At 36.1% G+C, this 18,630-nt stretch overlaps 1 protein-coding gene across 2 annotated transcripts in view; it reads right to left on the reverse strand.

The window, feature by feature from the left end:
- The window catches only part of SYT1 (synaptotagmin 1), a 599,049-nt gene that overhangs the window by 150,961 nt on the left and 429,458 nt on the right, over positions 1-18,630 (reverse strand). The window contains exons 5-8 of one of the 2 annotated variants that reach the window (XM_053584516.1): positions 14,720-14,904; positions 8,705-8,818; positions 4,871-5,038; positions 928-1,095 (exon numbers count right to left, since the gene is read on the reverse strand). In XM_053584516.1, the coding sequence (XP_053440491.1) occupies positions 928-1,095; positions 4,871-5,038; positions 8,705-8,818; positions 14,720-14,904 (635 nt within the window). Of the gene's footprint in view, positions 1-927; positions 1,096-4,870; positions 5,039-8,704; positions 8,828-14,719; positions 14,905-18,630 lie in introns of both variants that reach the window. The other variant, XM_053584515.1, reaches the window with a different exon arrangement.

The following is an 18,630-nucleotide window of genomic DNA, read 5'->3' on the forward strand; positions in this document are numbered from 1 at the left end:
TTCTCTCTGATATACCTGATGACCCCAAAGTGACCACATCTTAGGAAATCTTAGGGTTCTGGAGATCTAAACGATTGAGGCTGTTTGCAATCCCTTGGGTAATTACAGCCACCTGTCAGGACCTACAATGGCTGGTAAGGGAGTTGCTTTAGAAATTTGGAGAAGCTAGGAGTTGTTTGATTTTCTAGTACTGGCCTACTGAAATGTTTGCAGAGAAAAATGCTAGAGCCAGGCGGGCATAGCTTCATCGGATAGATTCGATTATTATGTAGCTTAAACGCACTAAAGATATTGAACTTCCCCTTTTAAGTTATGGAAAAATACTGGGCCAAACTATTAAAATTGGAAAAAAAAAAACAATGTGTGGAGTAGTATAAAAATGTGAGTCATTTAAAAAATGGATTTAATATCAGGTCTTGTGAATTGCATTTGGTGTTTTGCCCATCAAGCTCTGATATCCTCAGGAGAAACAACGAACTGTCTGGGATGTGCAGAAATAATCAAAGAAAAAGTGCCATTTTATTTCTGTGTGGTAGCTACATGACCCATGCAGAAAATACAAAATGACTGTGGAAAAATTTGAGGAAATAAGATGATTTTTCACAGTCCTTTTAAAGAAGTAGGTTATGTGTGTGTTTGTGTGTGTGTGTGGCATTTTGTAAGCTTTTAGAAATAGTTCTCGAGTAGCGTGTGTGTCCAGGGGAGTTGTTTATAGATCCAGTACACAAATCTCTTTTCTTTTAAACGACACCCAGAGGACCTATATACTTTTAAGCAAGGGTATACAGGGCCCCTGACCCTATTTTTCCAGCTGTCAACAGATAGAGACCCACATTACCCCTTGTAAAGAACATCTCTCCACAGACTATTACCCAAACAACTGGCGGGCACAGCTTATCACATTAGAAAAGATAATGATCGTCTCACCTCTTCCTTCTCGGCACTTTGCAGATCACGCCATTCCTCAGTGACGTGGCCAAAATCCACTGTGTTCATGGGGACTTTAAATTCTCCGATGATGTCATGCTTGGAGAAACGATCAAAGTCATACACCGCCATCACCAGGGTTTTGCCACCTAATTCCGAGTACGGCACCTGCGTAAAGAGAGATGAGGATAAAATATCTGGTTACAAAAATGCTTCAAACATGTTACTTGTTCATAATGTTTAATTTTTTATGTTAGATAAACAGAGCAGGGAGATGATTTTGTTTTTTGCTTGTTTCTTAAACTGACACTTTGGACTAACTGCTTGAGGCTTAAATTACTTGAGAGAAAATGGGAACTTAGAGTGACTGATCACTTTATCCCAAAGTTCTCAAAGCTGTTAGGGTTATTAATAATAGATTCTATTATCAGTAATGCTATCAATACTTTAAGATTAATAAAATGATAAATGAGTCAATTGCATTTGCTGCATAAGAAATATGTTTTTCTTATACATTGTTTTGTTACCACTGTTAAGTTATATTGCCAGGATATAATATTTAGGGTGGGGCAGATAACTTGTTTCATAAGTTCTATTAACTCTTTTCAAGCCATTTGAATGCCACGATTTAATGGAGCAATGACATTAAAAAGTATGCTAGGAGTCTGAAAGAATTTAAATGAAATTCACAACGGCCTCACCTACTCCCTAAAATAATTTACTGATTGACAAGAACTGACTAGAAAATTGATGTTTTGAATTTCAGAGCTGCATTGCAACATGGATCCTGAAGTTCATTCTTAGGTACGACATGCTTTAGGAAAAGTGGTGGCAAAAGGCCAAGAGCTGATGAATTCTCCAGCTGTTCATGTATATCTGGGACAGATGCTGTGGGTCGGGTTGTTTATTAGTGACATTTTTAATATTCAGGGAGAGCAATGCAATCCAAGTCAGTTACACTTCAGTAACTGGGTAGAAATACCTAATTAAGAAATTGTTTAGACTTGTCTTAAAGGTTTGATCAATTTTCATACACTTCTCATTATTTTATCAGTGAATGACTGTCTTATGCTTCAGAGAACATTTCTCAATTAACTCTGTATATTAAAGAGGGAAGAAGGAAGAATACTTGACCCTATACATATACGAAGTTTTAGTTTCCCCAAGATTTTTTATTATCCATCATTTATTTATCATCTGTTTAAAATCTGAGTATTTTATGAAATACCAGGATTAAAAACTAGGCATAATAACGTTTCCATTTTAGAAGGAATTGAAAATACATCCAAGGAATTTTAAAGAGAGAAGGAACAATTTTAGAGTCGGAATAAACTCTTAAAAATTTCATCCTATTTCTAAAATTTCTCTAGACTTTTGGGTGATTGTACTGAAATAGCAATAGTGAAAAACCTGGGCTTGGGGTCAGAAAGACCTGGGTCTGGGTTTCCTAACTTTGCAGCTGAAGGGCCTGAGGCAAGTGAATAAATCTCAGCTTATTCACTTATTAAACAGCGATAACACTATAATAGTGTCTACTTCATGGGGCACTGTTTTGAGGATGAATGAATATATATGCGGACACTTAGAAAGTATTTATTGTTTTAATGATTAGTACCTCCTTCAGATAAGAGTTTATTTTGGGGAAAAGGAGATGAATGTAGTTTGGGGCACATCAAGTTTGTGTTAAATGGATTTAAATCAATTCTAAAGCCTACTCTCTTTAAACTCTAATACAGCGGTTCTCAGCCTGTGGGTTGTGACCCACGGGAACTGTATTAAAGGGCTGTGGCATCAGGAAGGTTGAGAACCGCTGCTCTAATAGTTCCATTCCTATGTCATATTGCCTGCTGGTATTTCAAGATGAGCAGTTTAAAATGTCTACTGAAGAAATTAATCAGTTATCTAAAAAAAATGGGCATTTTTTAAAATAATTAAAATACATTGTAGTTTGGATTTCTTTATAGTTTGACCAGCCTTTGGAACCAGATAAGAGTTTATAGAGAATTCCAAAATTTCAATAATTACCCTACTTGGAGTCATAGAAATTACTAATAAAATTATTAGCAATCTTTAGAGAAATATTATGCAAGTAACTAAAAACGAAACCTCTATAACATTATTTCAAATAATTTAAGAATTTGCTTATTAAATTCTGGTTAGAAACTTCTGGTCTAGATTGATAAATAGTTAAGTAAAACAACTGTGATTACTATATGCAATATTTTTTCTTTTTTTTTTTTTTTTTTTTGCAGTTTTGTGGGATAGCGACCACAGTGATTAGTGTGGTCTTTACTCTGTATTTTCTTTTTTCCTTTTTGTTTTGAGACAAGAGTCTCACTTTGTCACCCTCGGTAGAGTGCCATGGCACCTGAGTTCACAGCAACCTCAAACTCTTGGGCTCAAGTGATTCTCTTGCCTCAGCCTCCCTGGTAGCTGGCACTGCAGGAGCCTGCAACAACGCCTGCCTACTTTTAGAGATGGGTCTCGCTCTTGTTCAGGCTGGTCTCAAACCTGTGAACTCAGGCAATCCACCCGCCTTGGCCTCCCAGATTGCTAATTATAGACATGAGCCACCACAACCAGCCTTGTGTACTGTGTATTTTCGAAATGTTTTTACTGCTCCTTTAAATTAACTGTTTGGGTGTAGAAAAACTGTGGATTTAAAAAATAAGATTACTGACAATACGTTAGAGACTTTGTCCTGGAAACTCAAAAATTTTAGAGTGAATAAAGACATTGCTACTTTACAAAATTAAAAACAAGGTTTGAGAAAACGACTCCTGCCCTTGGTGTCGTACATTTATTTCCTGACAGAATGTTTCCCAACATGAGGCGCCTGTTATTGCTAAGCCTGGCTGATGGATGCAGTGATTCTGAATCAGCCTGCTGGCATATTCGCAGACTTTTCATTTTTCAGAAATGTATTGTTCTAAAGCAATGCATTTAATTTTTTTCACATATTAACGATTTTCACGAAAGAATTGTTTTTATGAATGACTTCAGGCCAAGAGCTAAAAAGCTCCCTGAGGCCTGTAGGGCGCATTTTCCTGACCAGTTATCAGAGGGGCAGAATCTGTCTTTGTTATTGTTTGTCAACTGAGGTGTCTAAACAAGATGAAGAATATTAGGGAAGAGCCTCAAGTACAGGAAAAAGGCTATAAATGCAAGAAAACAGTGTATCATGCTCTTTTTCTTGATGAGTTAAGAAGAATGGTTTTAAAGTGTTCGAATTGCCCCTGTACCCACAGAATTTTGCAACAAAAGTAATATCTATACGTACCATTTAAGTGCTGGAACGTAACTTACTTTATTCTGTGATTCCACTGGAGTTTACCCTATTTTCAGAAACTTTGAAACTCAGAAAGATAATGACTTCATTCCTTTGATTTTATTGTATAAAGCAGTGGTCCCCAACCTTTTTGGCACTGGAGAGTGGTTTCATGGAAGATAATTTTTCTACGGGTCAGGGTGGGGATCAGACAGAGGCAGAGCTCCTGTAGTGATAGGAGCCTTGGGGGATGGTGTAAGCACAGATGATGTTTCACTCAGTTGCTTGCCCACCACTTACCTCCTGCTGTGTAGACTGGTTCCTAACAGGCCCCAAACCAGTACTGGTCTGAGGCCCGGCTGGGGGTGGGGTGGGGATTGCAGACTGTAGTTGTAGAAGGACCTTGGTGTTTAGATGTGACTATGATACCTTCAACACGTTCCAGTCCATAATATTCCATAATGAAATGACTGAGCTGAATCTTACTCTGACCACATTGAAATGCATTATAGAATCCTCATTATACTGAAGTTGAGACTTAGATATTCTGAACAGAATCGTTGTTTGAGTCCCTGTACAAGAATTCATGTGCATGTCTAGATATGTGTCAGGATAAGATCAGCCTTTTATCTAAAAACAACAAAGGCAGAGTTATAAGTAAATATAAAGAAATACCTTGAAAGTAAATTGCTCATTGAAGACAGGATTAAGGGTTTTTCGGTGGACTTTTGTCTCAAATTTCTTCTTTTTATCAGGCAGCAGAAACACTTTCACATAAGGATCAGATGTGCCCCCCATGTCTAAGGCAGGCAGTTCAGCAGCCTGGATGATCCCTACCAGCAGCTGAAAATAAATGACAGAATTCAGCAAACACAGACATTGGGAAACATTTTGAAAAAGATCAATTTGTTCACAATGCCGTCTATTGTGATTTTTCCCCCCTCTTCTTCTTTGCTTTTAATAGGCTTTTATTCTCTTATGAATCTGAACATAGAAGGCAAATGAAGTGATCTATAAAGACTTTAGAAAACCAATTATGACAGATGCAGGCTCTGGGAAGCCTGGTTTTAAGTGCAAAAGAGGCTTTTAAAAGGTTGCTGATTACAGTTAAATATGGAATTCATGTTTGCAAAAGGGCTGCAATCAAATAACTTTCCAGTTGCTAAAAGCCCTTGTGCATTGTTCTTCTTTCCAGGGCATGATTTGTAAGTGGAAATAAATCGTTAAACAGTCACTAGTTTGTAATTACAAAGTAGGAAAGTTTTGTTCTTTACCAAAGCCCCAGACTGGATAAATAGAAATATTTCTTAGAGATTGGAGAGCATTTTGAAATAAAAAATAAGACCTTCCAGTTTCTATGTTTTTTGACCTTCCCTTGCCTGCTGTATACATTTATTTTAACTTACAGTAGAATGATTATCAAATTCTGTGTTTAAACATAGGACATGGAATCAAAAAATATAATTTTAGCTTCATAAATGAGGGAGATGACAGATATGCTTTTTAATGCTGATTTATTATTTTTCTATTTTTCATATATTCCTAAGCTTAATTAGGAATATTAGAACCTTATTGGCATTGTTAATATTTTGGTAGAGAAAAACAGTTTGTGTGGACTACTACAGATTCTCTTCCATCAGAGATTTGGTGTCAACAGATTGGTTTAGATCCACAGGGGATAAAAAGATAGAGTCTAACTGCTATTCAAGGCATGTGCTATTTAGTAAATGCTGCTGCACCATAGGTTTTCACACAGAGCGTAAAAATTCGAGCCTGCAACTTTTAGCTGACAGTGTGAAAAGCAATTCACCTCCTCAAAAAAATTCAGACTCACTTTCTGTGAAATTAACCAACCATTCCACATGTGGAATGTAAATGTCTTGACAAAGTAACTAGGAAAATGCCAGGAGGGCTATGTCAACTAATGAGATGAAAATGTGTCAAATATTCTATGAAACAAGTGTATGGTGCCCCATGATCATATTGATGTACGCAGCTATGATTTAATAAAAAAAAAAAGAAATTAACCAACCATGTTTTTAAGTGCATTTTGGCTAGCTGTCTCGATTTTTAACCTGGACCAATACCCTGAATGATTATGTTGTTTTCATTTTAATGCTTTGGTATCTTTTTTTGGTGCCATCATCATACAGCAACAGCAGTAAGGGTGCTAGATTCTAAGTACACAAAACATAGACAGATGGTCACAGAATAGCCAAAATCGGCATCAGATTATAAAGATGTGATTAGTAGAGCAAACAGTCTGCCTCTTGGTTTGTAAACTGGTATTTGCCTTTATGTAGCAATGTGAATAAGTAAGATTTTATTTCCTCATTCTCACTTTTCAAATAACCAGTTGCCTTGTGGGCAGAGAAAACTCTAGTGATAAAGCACAAACTCTTTAAAACTAGATGGCTATATTTTAGAGATTTTCGAATATTTATTAATAAAGAATGATACTGCTTCTTCCAAACTCCCTCTGACTTCTGACTAAGAGATAAACATCAGATTTCTTCTTCCACAATAGCTTCCCACTTTAAGTGTTTTAGTGGTATCTTTAAGTTTTGGCAAGCAAATGTGTTTACTTCATCACAACTTTATCTACGAAGTTTCCCAGTCTTTATCTTCCCTGTCTCATAGGAATTATTTTATAAATCAAGTTATCTCAGGACGTTTGGAAAAATCAATGTATAATATTAAAAAAATCATCTGATACAATTGACTAGATTTTCAGAATAAAATACCTTTTTAGATTTGATGTTTGCTGGAAAGGAAGCAGTAAATATACTCTATATTTTAGTAAAAAGTAAAAATTATTTCCTTAAAAATACTACTGTGTAAAATGAAACGTAATAATATTTAAGGATTAGCTGGGCCTATCGTCTAAGCTACCTACTCAGGAAATTGAGGGAAGAGGATCTCTTGAACCCAGGAGTTTGGGGTTGCGGTAAGTTATGATGATGCCATAGCACTCTACCCCAGGGTGGCAGAGTGTCTAAAAAAAAAACAAAAGTAAATTAAAACTGGCTTAGAAGTTTCAAAATTATGATGAACTAGGATATCACTTGATTTCTAGTGGAAAATATGAATGCAGAATAAATCCCGACAAATACTGGATGGAAATGTAAAAGTGGGATAAATTTTAGGAAACCATGTTGTATGTTAAGATAACATAAGTTAACCTGGACTTTTCCTAGAATATACAATAAGATTATGTTCCCAATCAAGTTCTGATGCTCAAATTTTGGTAGAAGTGATAGAATTGACCTCAAATGCCATTTTTAATTAACTATAAATAGTATACCTATAAACTTATATATATCCACAACTATAAACTTGTACCTAGAATCCAATATGCAGCCGTCTGGAATCTGTTAACCTAATAACTAGGGTTGTCATGAAGCTGATGAAATTAAGGTTATTTCTAATATGGGAGCATGTTTATATATCCTTCATAAGAAACCATCTACAACTTCAGAAAGTGAAGTTTATTTGAACTGTCAAATCCTAAACCCCAGGACTTCTACAACTACTTAGATTTATTCATAGAGTTGTTTACTTAATTGTCAAAGAGGAGCCTTAGGACTGAATTCATTCCTTGCTCCTTCCTCATCAAACAGGGAATTATCAACACATGCTACATTAGTAGCCATTATAGTTACTTCATATCTTTTTTTTTTTTTTTTTTACTGAAAAAGATGAGTGAAACAAAACAAATGGGAGAGATATAAAATTCCCTACTCGGAGAAGGGCAATGTCTTACAAATTTTTAAGAACTTGAACTGTCACATAGCTCATTCTACTAATTTTTACCTAGCTTCAGAAGGTAAAGAAACATCTTTAACAATGTCATGGATCCTAGAAGGTCTTTGCACATAGAGCATTTAACAGTTATCTTTGTGCTTTCTCTATAGCAGGTAGTCAATGAATGATAGCTCATATTTTCACTCATCTAGGTGCACCTCCTGAGTTTTTGAGAAATTGAAGTGAGAATGCTTGTTCCCTTACTTTCTTTAGCGCCTTGTCAATTTTGGGGCAGCATTCATCGGAACTGGAAATCAAGCTGGTCTTCTTAGTTTTTTAGAACTGTTATCTCATTAGCAAGGGAGTTTCACTTAGTATCATGATATTGTACAAGGCACCCCTGCCTTTAAAATTGATGGACCGCAGTCAATTTTTCATCTTTACTTGTTCCAGCTCAGGCTGGGGGGAGGGTTGTGGCTGGGAGCTCTCAGACGTAGACTGCCTGCTTTTAGTTCATTTATATTCTGTCTGCCTGCAGAACATGCCTTAAGTAGATGTAATCTGTTGAATACTGTGAATTCTAATTACCAGGAGTTAAATTAGCAAGTAGGGGACTGCCTGTACTTAGAAATTATTTCATCAATAGCTTTGATAATTGCATTTTCCCCTCACAGCAAATGAAATATTTTAAGAAGCATTTTGCTTTCCCTTCTATTTGGCAATTTCAGAAAACATAATGGAATTAGAAGACATTTCCCCTCAGACCTGGTTATTCTGGAAATCATAATCCAGGGAGTATTGCAGTTTGCCCAGTTTCTCCTCCTCTTTGGGCTCTTCTTTTTCTTCCCCATCAGTCAGTCCAGTTTCTGCATCATCATCCTTCAGGGCCTATGAGCAGAAGAATGGATCTTATGAATTCAAGTGACTTTTCATGGAAACCCAAATTAAACTGGGCCTGTCGTTCATACTTACAAGCTGTTAGAAGCAAGCACTAAGATGCTGGAAATCTGTTTGACACACATTCACATTTGCTGCTTACATAGTTTTTAAATTCCATTTGTGCACGGAATTTTTTTTCCCCCCAACCAGCAAGCAACATGGAAGCAATGGAAGAAGCCCCCTCAGACTATTGCAAGCGAACAATGTAAAATTGTGGCAAAGAAAATGTCAACTTGGTATCATGTTTGGCTCTGACACAACTGCTCCTTTTGGAGGAAAGTGTGACAAACATGCTACTAACCAGGCCAGGTTTCACATTCATGTCCTATAAAGATGCCGAGCATCGTGTAAAACATTGCTACATGCAGGGTACGGTTTATGTCAAATGCATGGCCTTGGCTCGCCTGATTTCCTATGGCAAAGATGGCTGAGGTGATCCTCAGAGTGTTTTAATTCCCTATGTCTTGCATATACATTTATCATGGTCATGGAAAAGGGAAAAACATGCCACTAGCAAATCCATGTTTGCAGAAAAGTTTACCCCACTTCCATTTTAAGTTTACCATTTTATTTTCATAACAGCTCCACAGAAAGCTAGGCTGAATTAAATTGATTTAAGAGTCTATTTGATATCAAAAGATAACAAGAATTATGTTTACAAACTTGTCAAAAACTCAGATTGGTATAAAAATTCATTTTGCTTTAAAGAACAAAATCAATTCTATTGAACTCTTGAAACTCAGTTTGACAAATGGACTATTCTTTATAACCTAAAACTTCAGTGTAACACGAATTGAAATACTAGAAAGCTCATTACCTCATAAGATACACTGAACTGCTCCTTTAAAAAAAATCAAAATACATTAGTGAATGATGCCCCATAATCATATCAATGTACACAGCTATGATTTAATAAAAAAAAAAAGAAAAAGAAAAAAATATCAAAATACATAATGTATTTTCCTGATGTGTAAAAATTTTGCTAAAAATTCCAAGGCTATAAAGGTCATAAATATTTGAAGCTTTGTTACTGGGGATGAGTATTCTTACTGGTCTAAATAATTAGAACAATTAGCTAATGTAGACACAGTCATTATTCAAAACCAGTACTAATAAAAAAAATCACATTTTCCTGATCTCCAGTAAGCTTGAAAAATTAAAAACCTTTATGTTAATCACTTGTAAGTTTTCTTCTGGGGACTACCTGTACATAGCCTTTGCTAACATTTCCATTATGCTGTTTGTCTTCCTCTTGTTGATTTGTAGAGGCTCTTTGTATTTTAGTGGCTTCAACTTCTTTGTTGTGTTACATGTAGCAAATATTGTCTCTTAATTTTTGGTTATGGCATTTTCATTGTCTTTTTTTGTGTGTATATGTGTGCTTGTGTTACCATAGAATCTTACTGAAAGCAACGCAGAGATACTAGGGACGGACTCTGGCAAAGTAAAGGAATCTTGACTGTTCCCACCTCTCAAGTGGAACCTGAGAGTTTTTATGGAACTCAATTACAGGTCAGCAAGGCTTTAGCATCACAGTCATTGGACTATCGCTCCACCATCCTGCTAGCTTCAGTTCCACACCACATGACTTTTTCTCTGCTGTATTCATCATTCTCAGGGGAGAGAGAGATTCTCTGTCCAACCACTCACTTAACACAGAGACCCCCACTGGTGCTTCAAAATGGTACCCCCAGTCCCTGAGTTTAGAAGATTTTCCAATTTGGCTACATTCAGCAAACTGAGTTTGATTCTGAAAAACAGGCGTGGCTGCGTCTCAGACTCATGGAGCTCCCTCTGGGACGAGGATAGAAACATGGAGGAGCTGGTCTCATGGGCAGCTCCCCTTGTGTGCCTCTTGACACTTTCCAGGAGCTGACGATGGGTTTGAAAAATTGAAAATTGCCATTATCACACATATCCATGTAGAAACATTTTCAAACTTGTTAGCCACACACCATTTAATTTAGAAAGTTTAATTTATGCTTGGTTGTTTCTTTGAATATTAAAATGTAGCTTTAGTAATAGCCAAAGGCAGGAAGCCATATAAAATTATTTAATAATTTGTATTAATCTTTTCATTAGCAGGCAAGGGGGCACGAAGGGGAACATGAGCTAATGAAGTGACAAAAAAAAAAAAAGACTAGCAAGAGATCTTTCGGTAGTACAATCCCAGCGCCCTTCAAAACCCAGCTGTGTATAAGGTTTTGACACTGTCACAGCAGATAGGCTTAGAAAATTGCAGTTTAAGTAATTGCCTTTATGTGAGGTTTTAATTTTTAAAAAATAATAGCAAACTATTTAATGTGTAGTTCTGTCTGATAAATCTGCCCACCACTCTATCATTATAATAAAAAAAGTTCATGGATTAAAATCCTTTTTCAAAGGGCTCTTTCAGAACTGTCAATTTGTATATCATGTATCAACCAGTGCAATTTGAAGTAGCTGAGATATTAAATCTCCTTCTCCCTAAGTGTTTTTGCTTGAATGGAAGGTGTAGGGCCATCTTTGCAATTATTCTGCATAAAATAAGGCTGAAGTTTTGATAATTTCTCAGTGCCACTGTTCATCACTGAAGTGATTAAGTCTATTCCTGTCCCAAAGGCTGAGCTTAAGCAAGACATTTTTCTGTACCGTCACATTAAATTCAGACCTATTAAATCAGTAGCTATTATAATATCTCAAGAGCAATATTTTTTTCCTCCACGGGAACAAAATTCGGAAGAAAAAGCTTGTAAACCCAGCCGTTTTGAGGTTTGATAAATTGCAGTAGAAAAAGCTGTGCTGGGAACTTCAGGCCTCACTTTACATTTTAAAGATGTAGTGCATGTGCTTATGTTTTGCTCTGACAGTCACAAGGTGCTTAGTTTACAGTCATCAGGAGCATTTGCTCATTGTTAGTAGCACCGTCTTAACTTTGGATTTGATAAAACACACTAAAAAAGGCAGCCCCAGGGATGGAATTTCCTTTCTCTGTGCATCAGTTTTAAACTTGAGCTTTCTAATACTGTTCAAGGTTTAATCTGGTAGCAATGTTTAAAATGAGAACAATTTATCTTTAAACAAAAAATCAATTTAGTTCAGCCTGTTGATGTGTGTGATGTGTGTCAGAATGGTACACCCTCAGCTGTGGAGCCCCAGCTGCCAGGCCGCCAAGTGTATCTCAGCATTGACTAGGGATGTCCAGGTAGCAGAGGAAACCTACCGCAAGGGACAATCCAGAACAGTCATCAGACACAACACAGATAAGGAGGACATAGAAGGAAGAAATAAAAATTAAAATACCCACACACATTAGTGAGAACCATGGAGAAATGACCTTCCAGACCTAGGACTCTGCAAGTTGTTATTATATTCCGCTGCGGGAGGTTTTATATTCTTGAGTTTTAAGGCATAAAAAAGAACCCTTAACTATATACCGTATGCAACATAAATAGCTAGCAATAGTTTCTTTTTCGTAGTCGTTGCAGACTATTTTAAAATTCTTCCTTGGTTATAAAACCTTACTATAGTGATATGTAGCCATGAACACTGAAATTGAAATTTCTGTGAGTTCGATATGAATTGTAAAGGTAAAAACTCACTGATTGCCCTGGAGCCTATATACCTTAAGAAATCCTATCTAAAATGCCTCTCGCATTTTTAAGTGACAGAGGCATAAACTACCTTTATCGTCTTTCTCATGTTCACGTCAATATTCTGCTTAAGATATTTTGAAGCCATTATAAGCTACCTTTTTTGGGTGCTTTGAAAAGAAGCAGAAGCTATTTTTGTATATAAATGTTTATCACTGAAGCCTGTTTTTGCTTGTCTAAATTGTATTTTATTATGCACATTTAATTGTTCATAATTTAAAACTAGGGCCTAGCTAACGTTATGTAGAAAAGTTATCTATTTAAAATGATTTAAAAAGACTCTTTGGGTGGTTGAAATTCTAAATAATCTGCAATAATAGATTATCATAAGCTCTTCCTGACCTAGTATTGCTTTACTTGACTCATTTTCTCTGTCCCTCCCCATCTCAAAAATACAGGTGATTAACTAAAAATTATATCAGCAGTTCTCTATATTTGAGATATTGGTCATTTATCCACGTCATAAGAGGGGTACTAAACACTACCACTACGCTATTAATTACAATCTTACATCATACAGAACAAATTTCACAAATAAAAATACAGATTTCTTATCCTAGAAAGAAATGTTACAGTTATCATTTCACATTACTCAGTGTTTTTAATTGTTCATTCTAGAACAGAGGGAATCCACATTTGAATTTTATGGAAATTATAAATATGATAGCATTTTATGTTCAAATTATTTTCACAATATAGCTAGAATTAACATATATATTATTCAGTACACATCCATCTAGGAGATTAGTTCCGTGCTTAATCTCCCATTAAGTTGCTTAAAGAAATCTATATCAAGGCCTACTTGCTATGGAAAATGTAGAAGTAAAGACGTGACTTGAAATTTTAGTTTCCTCTTAACAAATTAACTGAAGAGAAAAATCCTTATTAGATATCTTTAGTTAAATGTTTGTGCACGGGCTCTTGGGACTGCAGTTAGAAATTGTCAGAAACACTGAACCCTCGTTAGTCTGAGCTCAGGCCAAAGCTCTCTGAGAGTGAGTATGGGGCTTATGTCCATTCTGTAGCTCTGAAACCAAACAGAAGTGCAGATAATGAAAAATGAAGCTTTGTGAAATCCTTGTCAATAGATACTACAGCAACTTTGAGAAAAAGCTTAAAACTCAAGCTGGAAGGGGGTTAGCTCCTGAGTGTGTGATTAACTAGGAAACTATGCAAACATCCTTACAATGCTTCTTGTAATACTTGATTAAATTGTCCTTAAGGAGATTCACATATTTAACAGTTTAATTAATATCAATTAATATTATAAGAGGTATTGATAAAACATAAACTTATTTCTAAAATTTATGTACTGTTATTTTGGAATAAATAGAATAGAATTATTTATTTATTTATTTATTTAGAATTATTTCATGGAAAATATTGATAATTAAAAATTTTATTTCCATGCAAATAACATGTCAAGATGAAACATTCAATATGAATTCAATAGGAATATTATTCCAAAAATGAAGAACTATTTCATAATTATTATTAATAGTAAACTTTATCTTGAACTGAATTTTCTAAATAATTTAGCCAAAACAATGGACATCCAAATATCTTCCTTAGGCTTCCCAGCCAGATGAACGTTATAACCAGCATTATGGTTTTGATTGTCCCTAAGAAAGGAAATAGGAATTTTGCTTTCAAATTCTGTCCTGTTCTTTGGGGCTAGCTCATATATCTCTGTTCATTCCTGCAGGTAACTCATTGTGCTTGAGAACTAATTATTCAGCTGGGTGCAGGTGCAGAACGGTAGCTTTCTTTCATCCAGTTTGATGAAAGACCTTGAAACTCAGTTATTTAACAGTCACCATGAACAGTGAAAACTAGAACGATCACCTGTCCGAAGGGGAAAAACACTCAGGTCCTCTTTAGTCAGTTTCCCTGACTCTAAAACAGTTAAGACTGGCTAAACAGATGTAATTATGATGTTCAGGCATCTTTTCCTGTGCTGGACCCATCAAGGGGCCCCCGATGGTCACAGGTACCTTTTCTGGTCTGCATGCACAAGAGACTGGAGACCCTGTCAAATGTCTCCGTTAAACTTGGGGTCTTAAGTAGTGACCGAGTGGATTACAAAGCACCTCAATGATAATATGTGCGCAGAAGTTGTTTATTTCTGTAATTACCTGTCATAAAATAATAAACCACTTTTTATTTATTTTTTAACAATCTAAGAAGACATAGGGAACAAGCACATTACCTGATCTTTCATGGTCTTCCCTAGGTCTTTCACATCTTTCATGTTGATGGCATTCTTCCCTCCCTTTTCCTTTCCCTTCTTCTTGTTCTTCTTTTTGAACAAACATTTCTTACAAATACAAAAGCAGCACGTCAGGACTAAAAGGACTGCGACTATGGCTATGGCAATTAAGGCCCACGGTGGCACTGGGAGAAAAAAGATGCAAGGACAGCGTTAGTCAGAAGACACTCAGATGTGCAAAAGCTTTAAAGCCACAGATGACAAAGATACTCATTTCTTCACGGCGTTTATGGAGCACCCACTTTGCTCCACATACACCATTTCTCCTTGTTTCCTCCACCTCCCACATTGCTTCTTTCCACCTTTCCCTTCCAGGAATGGCATGTCCTTTCTATTGCTTTTCCTGAGTGTCTAAGCTATATTTCCATGAATCCATCTCTTCTCATTCAGAGCCAAGCTCTGGACTTTGAACTTTGAGTTTAAAGCTATCTGTGAAGTGATCTCGGGGAAATCTTCTAACCTCTCTCTGCCTCAGTTTTCTCATCTGTAAAGTGGAAGTAGATTGGTAAGTAGATCATAGAGTCTTTATGAGAATTAAATAAAAAGATGTGGTACTAGGACATTTATGAAATATCAGTGTTGTATTGATATGTTCGGGCATGGTAGGAAGGGCAGGTATTAACCACATAAACAGAAAAGCAAGTGTAAAATCATCACAGTAGTGAAGGTTAGGAAGAAGCATGTGGTGCTGTGAAGGTCAATTATGGGGTGTACCCCATTCAGGGTCTCCAGAGGCAGGGCCATGGTTACGTATTCAGTGGCTCTTAAACTAGACTTAGATTCAGCCTTGGTACTGCAGGGCTGTGTGACTCCATCCCAACTGCTTCCCTGTTCGGAGTTTCTGTTTTCTTCTTTATAAAGTGAAGATTTTAGTGGTATCCATTTCATGTGGTTTGAAGATTAAAGGAGTTAATCTTCTTCATGGCTTAGAATGAATCCAGCACATAGCAAGAGCTCAGTGTTAGCTATCGTTTGTTCCTATTCAAGGCATTGTGGTGACGCAGAGAGCCCAGGGTACACAGGGGACACAAAACACGTCCACCAAAAAGTATCTAGAAAGAAAGGGGAATGCGTTGAGAAGACCTGAGTGAAAATACTAAGGGAATTAAGAGGAGGAAGAGATGATTTTCAGATCAGAAGAGTGGCTTTAGTAAAATAATACAGCATATATAAATACATATACTCAAACAGTTTTCCATTACAAGTGTCCATCTGCTAAAAGTTAGCATATTATTTGGCAACTCCTACACCGGGGGATTATAATGAACACAGTCCCATGGAAATATTCAGATTTTACTTAGAATGGAAAGAAATTATTCATGATACCAATCACAGCTATTGAGATTAATCTGAAGCAATTAGACTTGTCTGTTATAGTAAAAAAAGACATTGGGTGAAGAGATAAGAAAAAGTGTTATGGGCGGTGCCTGTGGCTCAGTGAGTAGGGCGCCAGCCCCATATGCCGAGGGTGGTGGGTTCAAACCCAGCCCCGGCCAAACTGCAACAAAAAAATAGCCGGGCGTTGTGGCGGGCGCCTGTAGTCCCAGCTGCTCGGGAGGCTGAGGCAAGAGAATCGCGTAAGCCCAAGAGTTAGAGGTTGCTGTGAGTCGTGTGACGCCACGGCACTCTACCCGAGGGCGGTACAGTGAGACTCTGTCTCTACAAAAAAAAAAAAAAAAAAGAAAAAGTGTTATTTTCTCCCAGTATTGTTAGTACCACTGATTGCCAAACCCAAGTCAGGAGTACTTGGATGATGTACAAACACTTAAAAATTAACCTCTCTTCTAAACTGAGAACCATCTCTTCTCTTTTTCCTCCTTCTGGGTGGAATATTCCTGTGTGTGTGGTTCTCACTTAGGACTGGATGTTTACCTAAGGACATAAAATTGCAGTATTACAGTTTCTGAAATGATGTTTTCAACCGAAGAAATACTTGTGTGACGGTTACAGATAAGCCTGTGCCCAAAGACATGTTTCCTTACAGTTCTTTAATCTCATTAAACAATTCACATATTGTTTAAAAAGTGTCAATTAAAGTAGGCTTATGGAACCCATGATGTTATTCATAATCCTTCATTTAAAAGCTTCTGCCTTCCTTGATCTAGTTAAAATCCTTCCATGCATGAACGAGAAAGCCTATGTATTCATTTCAGGCAAGACAGCATTAATAATGACCCTTCATTCTGAACCTCCTAGATTATTCTCCCATTTGGACTTGTGTGATAGTCTCTCAGAGAGCTACACAGAAATCTCTTAAATTATATAAGACAGGGATGATTTGACAAGTTCACAAAAAGAAAATAGTGAGAGCAAAGGAACATTATTTCATCAAAAGGAGTGAAAGAGAGAGGAACACGGGATTACAGGAAGAAATGCAACATAGTGCAACTTGAAGGTGATTTAAAACCACTGAAAAACTTAATTTGTGACTTTTATTTTTTAAAGCACTGCTGTCATCTAGATTTGCTGTCAGTGGATCCTCTGAATAATGTAACTTGGAATATGCTGTATTGAATATAATAAAATCAATAGAAGTTTCTTCACAATTTATCAACACCTTTAGATAGAATTAAACAATGCTTCACGTGATCATTTTGTATGCCATAGGAAAACCTGACTCCTTAGTCAGGACGTAAAGAAACAGCCATTTTTAGTCCACTGAGTTACTTGAATAAAAAATTATTACACTGTGTGCAGGAACCAAATATTTAAAATTTGATAAGTTTACTAATAAACAACATCCACAGTATTATTCATTTGAAGTATTTAGAGAAACATGTTTCGCTACTAGCAAATCTCTTGGAGTATATTTTGGATTAAGCTAGAAGTTTATTGAAAACCTGTTAATACTTATTATGGCCTAGCAATGGAACTATGGTTTTACATATGTGTGTTACCTCATTTAATCTTCACAGCATTTTTTTCATTATTACTTCAATTTTACAGAGGAACCACTCTATAGATTGGTTTGAAAAATTCAAATATTATAAATGTATACAGAGGAAAAAACCTCATCTAGCTTTGAAGCCTCTTCAATAGAACATTTTATATTAAAAAATCCAGTGAAGCAAATAAATAACACCGTAACATGTTTCCAAGAGTGAATTCTTTAATATAGAATATAGTTTCAGTCAAAAATAGGCTCATCAAAATATTGCTACCGGCAGAAGACTATCAACTTACTGTTACTGCTACCCAGCTGTCATTAAATGGAATTTTATAATATAATAAGAATTTTAACATTTAACTTAAAGGCCTTTCAGCAGAAAATGATAGACTAGTGTAAAAACTCTCTATTAAAAATGCTATTTTCATTTTCTAGCTAATGAATCCACCTCATATATATTATTTGACCTCCAAAGTAAACTGATGCATAAGAATTAAGTTAAACACAAGTTAATTTGAAACTGCTTATGTTTTAACTTAGACCCTGAGGTAGGCCTTTCGAAGTGGTTCATAGTCTCTTCCGTGGAAGCTGTGAATATATTACATGGCAAGAGAGACTTTGCACATGTGATCAAATTAAAGAAATTTATATGGGGAGATTATTTTGGCTTATCTGGATAGGTCCAATGTGATTGCTAGGGTCCTTATACATGAAAGAGGCAGGCAGGAGCTTCAGAGTCAGACAGATGTGAAGATACTGAGCTGCTGGTTTTTTATTTGTTTACTTATTTATTTATTTATTTTTTATTAAGTCAAATACCATAGACATGAATACATTTATGCATATGTAGGGTACAATGTTTTTTTTTTAATACAATCTGACGTGGTTACATAAAACCAATCAACATAGCTTTCGCCTCATTTACTTGATTATTGCGTTAAGACATTTGTATTCTACACTTGAC

The sequence above is a fragment of the Nycticebus coucang genome, chromosome 3, assembly GCF_027406575.1.
Source record: "Nycticebus coucang isolate mNycCou1 chromosome 3, mNycCou1.pri, whole genome shotgun sequence".
Classification (NCBI taxonomy): Eukaryota; Metazoa; Chordata; class Mammalia; order Primates; family Lorisidae; genus Nycticebus; species Nycticebus coucang.